We start from the raw sequence: 10563 nt of genomic DNA on the forward strand, positions 1-10563 counted from the left end.
AAATAATGAAAGTTTATACAGGTAAAGGTTTATATGTTTTTGTAGAAGACAATGTGATGTAGCAAAGACAACACACAACATCTGCTCTTGCAACTTCCTTAAGCTACGTATCCATGTTAGTATCATTGTTGTAAGAAGAATTTTACGTACTCATGAAAACTGAATGCAGTGTGGTGGTAAACAATGAGAATCAAGAGGTTCCAAGCAATTCATAACCAACTGCACCATCATTGCTAAGCAACAATATCTTAGCTGCAAAACACACGTATTAAGAGTCTCTCGTCCTCCTCCACTCCACTAAAGTCAGCCTCAATACGTTCAATATGAGCATTGATCTCATCGTTATACCAATCACGCTGCTGGAGGTGTAGAATTGAATAACACATTAAAACTAGTTTAGTTAGGAACACACTCTCACCCCAGCAAGTGCAATAATTCAGTAACATAAAAGTCAGTGGTAAACACATTCACAGTTTTGCTATTGGTATAATCTAAGTATGTACAATAATCTAAAAACAAAATAATTATCAAAGCAGCAGTAAATTAAATGTTTTATGTGCGAATTACTGTTAATTAAACCAGTTCTTTGAAGTTGGCATAAGTTTCAAAACTGTCCACATAGTCAGCCAGTGCCTCGTGACAGAAAGCATACATCTCCTACATAGTGGGTGGATGTACGGTGATTACTTAATATTGAAAGATAATGTCTACAAAGCACACAGGTACTTTTAGTTTACTTTCAAAATAAACAGTGTAGCTAAACATTGGATCTATACAGCATAGAATGGAGAATAGAATGTAGTAGAACAGTAGAATATAGCTTCCAATAGACTTGTAAACTTACAGGGTTGCTAACGAGCCCCTCCCTTTGTTTGCGAGCAAACTTGATGAACTGGAACACATCGACCACGCCCTCAATCTTGAGTCGCTCCAGTTGAGCATGCAGGGTGATGAACACTCCAGTACGACCAATCCCATTGCTGCATGTGTGTGAGGGGGAGGTAGTAAGGCATTAAGTGTCACTGTGGGTAGTGAGACATTGTTTACTTTGCATAAGTTGCTGCGTGTGCGTGTGTGTGTGTGTGTGTGTGTGGGGGTAGTGAGACAATGAGATACTTATACTAACACGGCTGTACCATAAAAAATAAAAGTATTTACACACACACACACACACACACACACACACACACACACACACACACACACACACACACACACACACACACACACACACATACTCACTTGCACATGACGACAATGGGCTTGTTGCCTGAGGCCATCTGAACAGCATTCACCTCTTGCACAACGTCCAGTATAGCGGTAGGGCTCTGTGGGGGGTCCTTCTCGGTCCAGCGTGTGAAGTGGAACTGTGTAACCACAGAGGGGGGCTCATCAGAAGTTGCCATGGCAACAGATAGCTTCCTGACAACGTAGTTCCCATAAGCGTCGAATGTCTGCTGAGTGACAGTGAAGTCACCATAAGTGCCTGCCTCTCCTTGGTACTTGGGCCAGTAGCGATGGCACACCTCCTGTTGATAAGTAGACACGAATAGGCTAGCAAAGAATGTACGATAAAAAAACTTTAGGATACATATAATGAATTTTCTTTACTTCTTAAAAAGTTATTTGCTAGCTATAGATAGTTCTTTTCCTATGTGTAAATCATTCACTATAAACATGTGAAAGCAACTAAAGATACACACCACATAATTATAGTGTTACCTGCTCTTCCTCCATGAGGGTACAGAGCATGACAATACAGCTGCACCCATTCTCCACCACCATCCTCCACAAGTCTCCAGTGGTGTGCTCCAGGGGACCTTGAGTGGCTATGTACCCTCGCCTCTGTTGGTAGCCCTGGACAAGAGAGAGTTTAAAACTTGAAAGATAAAATCATATGAACAGTCGCTAGAGAAAGACATAGTATATGTGTGATACGGCATTAGCTTCCTCACATGAATGTAGCTGGCATTGATGTAGTTAGAACCAGAAGGTGAGAACTGAAGCTGGACTCTGTGCATCTCATCTACAAATGGATAATGAAACCTCACTTGTTCAGTGCGGTTATGAGGTTAGCTTACTTGGCAGAATCTGAGAGTATCTGTTCTTGTCTTCATTCTCCTCATTCTGAGAGCTGTAGTAGTCCTCTGTCCCGTCAAGCCCAGAAAACTCACTCAAAATCTGAGCAAGCGGACACAGTGACATAATTATGCGGCTCCATAATTTTATAATAACTGGAAAACATTAGCACAGGTAATTGGACAGAGCACAGACACACTATAGTACGAACAAAGCATAGAATCACTCACCTTGAACTGTCGCTGGAAGCCAGTGGGTGTGTCCTCATCAGCAGCAGCTGGTTCTTTGAGCTGGTTGACAGTTGTCATGAGAGCATGTGCTGGTATCTCTGTCTCCCCACACACTATGAGCTCCTTGAGGGCATTATGCAGGAAGATGTACTGAGACTGAGGAAGGTGTGGGGGATGCTTATAATTATTGACTGACTGGTCACAGAACATTTATCACGTTGCATGGGTACACATTATTGTGATAACCACACATAGCAATCGTATAAGCATAATTATATGCATAATTATATACATGCATGCAAGCATGTACAATCAGTAATTTAACTGTGTACATGTACAATGTCATGTATTCACAGTACATTAATTCACACATAATACAGAGTTAAGCGTACCAGAGTCTGTACGAGGAGCACCCTCTGTTTTCGAATATGAGTAACGCAATCGTAGATATGTATCATCCCGTCCTGCTCCATACGATCCAACATCGTATCCAAGACAATAAACGTTCCTGTGCGTCCGACACCAGCGCTGCAGTGTACGAGGAGTGGGCGGGGATCATCCTGGGGGTGTGTCTTACGAACAGCACGAGTGAAGTAGATGAGGGACATGCCACTAGAGGGGACACCGTGGTCTGGCCAGGAGGTGTAGTGGAACAGGGTCACCTCAAACACAGGGGACGAGCCGAGGGTGGGCTATAGGGGGTGGAGTTTACAGTATTTATCAATGGGTGCTTGCAAGTGTGTACAACAGTACCAGTGGTACATGTTTGTAACAATTAGACATTATTATGCTTTCTACTTTACATTTATTAGCAATGAGGTGTTTCTGGGGGCGTTGTATGTACACAGTACACCAAACCGTTTTTAGTTAAGCCAACTGACTTGATTGACTTTCATTTTCCTGACAGTGAAGTCGGGGAAGGCCACCATACTGGTCAGAGAGACCACGATGCCACAGCCCATCTCAAGAGGTTGGTCGTCCTTCAGGGGCCAATAGCACTCACACTTTTTCTATAAGGGGTTATGGAAATAACAAATGACACCGAAAACCACCAGCAAAATGTACAAGATTTTCAATAGACAATAATTTTGATAACGAGGGTTAAATGATGTAGTAGCTCACCCTCTCCTCAAAACATCTGGTGAGCATGACAATCGTTTGCAATTTATTCTCGAAAATCATCTTCCAGAAATCTTCCAGCGTATTAGGCAGAGGACCTGAGTTTGAAGAAATGATACAGCAACCACTACTGGAAATGTTAGTGCATTTACCTTGAGCAGCAATGTATTTGGTGTTAGCCATATATCCCTGCAAATAATTATATAGGTGTATGAAAAACGAGCAACAATCAATGATACAAATTGACTTACGTAAACGTAGCTGGCATTGATGTAGTCTGATCCTATGACGTCCTTTACAGGCTTCAACTTAACACGATTGAAATCATCTGTACACAAAATAAACACAGCATAATTATAGCAAACCCAAACGAACGTACTCACAAGGGAAGACGTTTCCAAATCTGTTCTTGATTGTATTGTGGGACAGCTTTGACTGGTTGTTGGGAGAATGGGGCTCCTTGCTGATGGACTGAGGGGAGAAAGAATTAGGCAATCAATTAACTATATCACATTTGTAAACTGTGAGAAATATTGTTCGACTCTGCACACATGCTTACCGTGTACTCAGTCTCGAAGAGCTTGTCTGTGTCCTCGTGCATTGTGTCCACATGAGCAGGGAAGTCAGTGGTGTAAAATGAACTGTTCTGACCAATTCCAGATACTGTAAAATGTAAAACAAAAGTAGTTGCTACAGGCATACTCACAGGGATGTCCATAGTACTCCGCCCATAGTTTGTATCTAGATACGTACATTGAGATACAATTTGATAGCCTTTCCTTAGCCATGCATCCTTTTCTGAGTGTGTGGTATTGTGAGATGGTGGATACCTTGTGTATTATCTCCGCTTCCCTCCTTACTGAAGGAGGAGGTAGTCACACCCACATGCATATCTGCATCAGGGGTCAAGGTGTCAATGTGGTCGTCCAGGGGTATGTCCAATGGGGTCAGGGGGTCAACTTTCACAGTGAAAAGAGATTTATGCGTGACCCTCCCTCCACCAAATGTAAGGCCAGAAAAAGTGTGCTTACCAGATCTTTGAGCCCTGAAAAATTTATATTAGGTACATTGTATAATAATTATCAGCAGGAGTGCATGCACTCCTGATATCAGTTTATGCAGCTCTGAATTATTTGTGTTTTGTTAGACTTGTTTTACACAGTGCATGAATTTCCTTGACTTACCTGACAACAATGAGAATAACCGCTCCAATGATCAATAGAGCAACCACCAAAATAACGATCCCAGCAACTATCCCTACAACCATGGCAGTGCTACTCGTAGTTGGTTCTGTGGGTAAGAAGAGAGTCGTGATGGTAACTCATCAGATTGGACTAATATTTATGTGCATCACACACATAAATGTAAACAATATACTGTACCTTCGCATTCTGGTGGTCTGCTCCAGGTTGCATTTGCCTGACAAGTACTTGTAGCAATCCCAAAGAGTGCATAGCCATCATTACAGCTGTATGTCACTGTCCCTGTGAATGTTGTGGTTGTTGGTATCCCAGGAGATCCATTGGTAATAGACGGAGGGGTCCCACAGTCCACAGCTATGTGTGCACATTATCATGTGATCAAATATACAATTATTATAGTAGAACATACGTGGACATTGAGGAGCAGCACCATCCCACTGACCACTAGGAGTGCTTCCATCACCAGTACAGGTCCTCTCATTGACTCCACTTGTTAACACATGTCCATCGTTGCATTGATAAGTAGCTCTTGTTTCATAGTCATATGGTATACTAGTACCACTAAAGTAATTGATTATTCCATTTGTAATGCTTGGGAGAGCAGAGCACATGATATCTGAACCAGAAACGAGTTTTGATCTATTCAGTAGCATTCAATTAACTCACGATCACAAGTTGGTTCACTTCCATTGAATCTCCCGATTGTCCCTCTACCATAATCAGTGACACATGTTCGACTCTCAGTACTGTTCAGACCATAACCAGGAGAGCAGGTGTAGGTGGCTACTGTGCCAAAGATGTACATGTACTTGCCATTTTGCATGCGCAATTGGTTTGAGTAAGTCACATTTCCATTAGTAGGTTCAGTCAGCGAGTTACATTGGGTTGCTGAAAGTTTTAACTAAGTAAAATAATCATTAACTATTTAGTGCAAGTGACTTACAGACACAGCTTGGCTCCTGACCACTCCACACTCCAATGGCGTCCATTCCATCATCATCCATACACACTCGTACCTCATTACCCTCAAGATAAAACCCAGCCTCACAAGTGTAGGTTGTATTAGTTCCCAGGTCATAGTCAGAGGTGACATCAGGAGAGTAGGAGATCATGCCATTTGTAATGGTCGGTAGAGGAGGACACATTATGGCTGTAGGATTATACTCAACGTGGAACGTGCTCTTGGAATGATTGTGTACATGCATGTACTATACCTGGCTACAATACTAACCTTGACAAGTTGGAGCTAACCCATCCCAGATCCCTCCATTGAGACAGATCCTTGTGGTGCTCCCTCCAGTGAGAGTGTAGCCAGGATTGCAGCTGTAGATAGCCACAATTCTGTTGTCAGGAGATCCATCACTGTAGACAATGTCTCCATTGGTGAGAGTGAGGTCAGAACAGAGTATCTCTGTATGGGAATCCATAAATTACATAAAAAACCGAAGATATATTTCACTTACGCTGACAAACTGGATCTGACCCACTCCACATTCCATCATTCTCACAAGTCCTGGTAGCCTCTCCATTGATAGTACTAGTGTAGCCCGCGTCACAGGTGTAGGTGGCCACGTCAGGGGATCCACCACTATAGGAGACCATCCCATTGGTCAGTGAGGGTAAGTCAGAGCAGATACCTGTAGAGAAGTAGGTACACTCAATAAAAGAATGGTCCGCATTCCATTTCACTTACGCTGACACACTAGAGGTGATCCACTCCATACTCCATTACTCTCACAAGTGCTAATAGTGCCTCCAGTGAGAGTGTAGCCAGTGTCACAGGTGTAGGTGGCCACAGTGCCCACTGGTATTGAACTAGCAGTGTCCATATTGTAGCTGATCATTCCATTGGTTGGTTTAGTCAGGTCAGAGCAGGTGGTGGGTGGAGCAGCAGTCGGTCCTATGTATACATGCACATAATTGTTTGAAACGCAAACTGTTACAAAACTCACTTTGACAACTTGATTTTACACTACATACCGTATAGCGTGTAATTTTCGTGGGGTAAAGTATTCGTTATTTCGTGGGTAAGCTGGCCTCCACGAAAACGTAGGCGTGATTTATCGGAACACACGCAATGCAGTGTAGGAAATGAAGTCAAACGAACATTTTACTGACGAAAATCACCGTTTTCGAGTTGAACAAATTTACCCCGCTATACGGTATACATTTGTTGCCTTTTGACCTCTGAGATCAAAGGAATAGCAGTGCCAGTATAATTATGGCATATTGCACTGGGTCAAAGTAACCACACACACACACACACACACACACACACACACACACACACACACACACACACACACACACACACACACACACACACACACACACACACACACACACACACACACACACACACACACACACACACACACACACACACACACACACACACACACACACACACACACACACACACACACACACACACACACACACACACACACACACACAACTGTATACCTCGCTTGCGCATGCGCACCGAGGCATAATAAACAGCTTGTGGCACTCATAGCCCTAATACATACACATCAATACTTCGGGTTAGTACAAGTATAAGTGAATTATACACTTTCGCTGATAACTTACGGACACAGCTTGGCTCCCGACCACTCCACACTCCAATGGTGTCTATTCCATCATCATCCATACACACTCGTACCTGATTACCCTCAAGATAGAACCCAGCCTCACAAGTGTAGGTTGCCTCAGTTCCCAGGTCATAGTCAGGGGTGACATCAGGAGAGTAGGACGTCATGCCATTGGTAATGGCCGGTCGAGGAGAACACTCAATGGCTGAAGGAGAAAGAAGTCATTATACTTTATTGCTCAACACCGTGGCATGTATTACTATTAAACCTTCACAAGTTGGAGTTGACCCACTCCAGATCCATCCACTCACACAGACCCTGTGTGTGGTGTCTCCATTGAGAGTGTAGCCAGTGTTACAGGTGTAGGTGGCCACAGTGTCCAATGGTCTCAGACTAGCAGTCCCCATATTGTAGCCAATCATTGCATTGGTTGGATTAGTTAGTTTAGAGCAGGTGGTGGGTGGAGGATCAGTCGGTCCTATGTCTATACGTATTGTTTGAAACATAAAGTTTTCTATAGAGTTATAGAATTCACCTTGACAAGTTGGAGTTGACCCACTCCAGATCCCTCCACTCATACAGACCCTGAAAGAGCTCCCTCCAGTGAGATTGAGGGTATAGCCAGGATTACAGTGGAAGAAAGCTATAGTGTTCACTGGTCTATTGTCAGGAGATCTATCACCAACATAGGTAACGTATCCATTGGTAAGAGTGAGGTCAGAACAAATCAGTTTTTCTAGATAGGAATTTAAAAGAATTATACGAAATCCCATTTCACTTACGCAGACAAATAGGAGCTGACCCACTCCACTCTCCATTACTCCCACAAGTCCTGGTGCTGTCTCCATTGAGAGTGTATCCAGTGTCACATGTGTAGGTGGCCACAGTGTCCACTAGTCTCATACTAACAGTCCCCATATTATTGTAGTTGATCATTCCATTGGTCGGATTAGTCTGGTCAGAGCAGGTAATTTCTACTCATAATTGTTTGAAAAAACTGCATGTGTAAGAGTTACAAAACTCACCTTGACATGCTGGAGCTGGCCCACTCCATCTCCCTCCACTCATACATCTCCTGGACAAGCTCCCTCCATTGAGAGTGTAGCCAGTGTTACAGGTGTAGTTGGCCACAGTGTACAGACCCAGTGTTGAGTCATTGTATGAGACTATTCCATTGTTCAGAGGAGGGAGAGATGGGCACACAACTGCATGGAAGGGGGTTGTAAATGGAACCAATAGTGAATATTGCCGAACCACTCACCCAGGTTAGCACAGAAGGTCATATCTCCTCCAATAGTTGGTATAATACAGCAGTAGGAACCTGTTGGACTCAGGGTAGGGGGGTTAGTACTAGCTCTACGAGCCAGTTTGATTACTTGAGGAGCATTCCTCACAATGTACAATATATAAGCAGCAGCCTGTGACTCAGCATTGTTCAATACCACACTCCCATTAGGATACGTCCACTGTCCCATATCTTCATCTCCACTACCATTGTTGTCATCCCCAATCATGCAGCACTGAGTTAGGTTAGTCTGACAGGTGAGTGAAGGCATACCACCATCAGCATCATCTCCAATGTCAGTGATGAGGATCTCGGTGTTGTTAGTGGTGATGTTGGTTGATCCCAGAGATAGGTACACTCCTGCGCATACATGCAACATGACACTAGCTGGTAGGTCGTAAGTTAAACATACCCTCTCCACACACTAGTAGGAGCTGAGCAGCTCCAGTCAAAAGGACCAGCCAAGAGACACGGTCACCTTGTAACTTCTTCATGCTGTTTTCATGCATGCATGTTCCAAAAATAGTTGGCTTATGGACTTTAATCTTATACTGATGACAACAGGAAGTCTGAGTTGTGAACAGTCATCCACACATCAAAAGTGTACATGCACCCACATACAGAATAAATATGCAAATAAATCGATTGCTAGATACTCCTACACATACACATACAATACTGTACAGCTGCTAGTTCAGTTACTAACGGCCCCCTGTCCACAAGGAATGTAGGGTATCTAAGCACAAACAAATTAACTACTCTTCTCTTTAACTTACATGATGTCGATGGCGTGTGTGTGACAAGGCATGGTTGAGGACTCCTCCATATTACTCTTGGGTCGAACCAAGAAGGTCCCGTTGAGTTTACCAGTGAGCATGTCTCAAGAACCATCTCTCCTGAGGAGAGGGTGAGAGGAAGACATTACAAAGTATACATTATTGTACCTATTCCGGAGGAACATTTTATGTACATTCATGTCCTAAGACATTTAATACCAGCTCATTTAATTCATAGGCTTTCAAATAGAGTTTTAAGATCACTTTGGTACACTACTCTGCATACATACACATGGCTATATACTTTTGTTTGAGATAGCCCCACTGTACACAGTAAACAATTGACTAATGGAAAGGCAACATGCACCATTTGCTAGAGTTCCTAAACTATCACAGCCCTAGGCTATTAAACGTGCACAAACATTGCCTCAGGACAACACAACAAGCAATGCTCACAATAAACAATGAAGCACTCTATCAGATTGAAAGCAATCACACACCCACTCTAAGCAACCATGGGCTATAATTACGTACCCAACGCTTAAAAGGATAATGGATTATTGTGTACCCAGCTACATGTATATAAGTGCATGGAATAGCATGCAAATAGGCTACTCTGGACATGCAGGAAACCATTGCTAGGGAAAAGGCTATACCTTTATGAAAGCAAGTGTGCACATAATGGATGCAAATTATTGAATATTGTAGCTGATGATTAGCTGTTGAGACTGCAGGCAGGGAGGCAGACGGTATTACATGTGCGTAGCAATCTTAATACCATGTCATTCATACAAATGTAGAACAGTATGAGCACATGAGGAAAGTATTTGCCACAAGGCAATGTCAGCATGTATTTCAGTTTAATGGTATTCTTTTGAACAATGAACACACTGCATGGTTGAGATTTAGTAATCTATCAACTTTTTTACTGCACATACACATAAATATAAACACCCTCATCTGTGCAAAGAAAACACACAACATCTGCTCGTGCAATTTCATTAAGCTACGTAATTATATCTATGTTAGTATATAACATTGTAAGTTAAGTACTCACGATAACTGAATGCAGTATGATGATAGACATTAATCATTATATTAGAGAATCAAGAGGTCCCAAGCGATTCGTAACCAACTTCACCAGTTCACATTCGAATTCATTGCTAAGCAACAATATCTTAGATGCAAAACACACTTCTCAGAATAAGAATGATTGGCCCTACCACAAGTATATAATTATAATATGCAAATTTAAATTGTCTAAATCATAGCTTTAGT

At 42.6% G+C, this 10563-nt stretch overlaps 2 protein-coding genes across 2 annotated transcripts; both read right to left on the bottom strand.

The window, feature by feature from the left end:
- Positions 1 to 438: 438 nt before the first annotated feature.
- LOC135335071 (receptor-type tyrosine-protein phosphatase S-like) lies at positions 439 to 7421 on the bottom strand. The gene is made up of 24 exons (XM_064530475.1): positions 7223 to 7421; positions 6324 to 6530; positions 6094 to 6267; positions 5862 to 6041; positions 5574 to 5780; positions 5297 to 5518; positions 5040 to 5246; positions 4811 to 4984; positions 4613 to 4718; positions 4259 to 4473; positions 3988 to 4091; positions 3812 to 3899; positions 3680 to 3756; positions 3581 to 3617; positions 3432 to 3526; positions 3191 to 3319; positions 2702 to 3001; positions 2310 to 2465; positions 2082 to 2181; positions 1956 to 2026; positions 1723 to 1857; positions 1243 to 1529; positions 845 to 980; positions 439 to 657 (listed from the first exon to the last, which is right to left on the bottom strand). The coding sequence occupies exons 1-24, from the start codon at positions 7389 to 7391 to the stop codon at positions 574 to 576; spliced, it is 3660 nt and encodes a 1219-aa protein (XP_064386545.1). The 5' UTR covers positions 7392 to 7421; the 3' UTR covers positions 439 to 573.
- A 27-nt stretch (positions 7422 to 7448) lies between these two features.
- LOC135335203 (E-selectin-like) lies at positions 7449 to 8409 on the bottom strand. Its single transcript, XM_064530622.1, has 4 exons — positions 8250 to 8409; positions 8007 to 8198; positions 7760 to 7960; positions 7449 to 7708 (listed from the first exon to the last, which is right to left on the bottom strand). The coding sequence occupies exons 1-4, from the start codon at positions 8290 to 8292 to the stop codon at positions 7449 to 7451; spliced, it is 696 nt and encodes a 231-aa protein (XP_064386692.1). The 5' UTR covers positions 8293 to 8409.
- Positions 8410 to 10563: the final 2154 nt, after the last annotated feature.

This window comes from Halichondria panicea, chromosome 4, assembly GCF_963675165.1.
Source record: "Halichondria panicea chromosome 4, odHalPani1.1, whole genome shotgun sequence".
Classification (NCBI taxonomy): domain Eukaryota; kingdom Metazoa; phylum Porifera; class Demospongiae; order Suberitida; family Halichondriidae; genus Halichondria; species Halichondria panicea.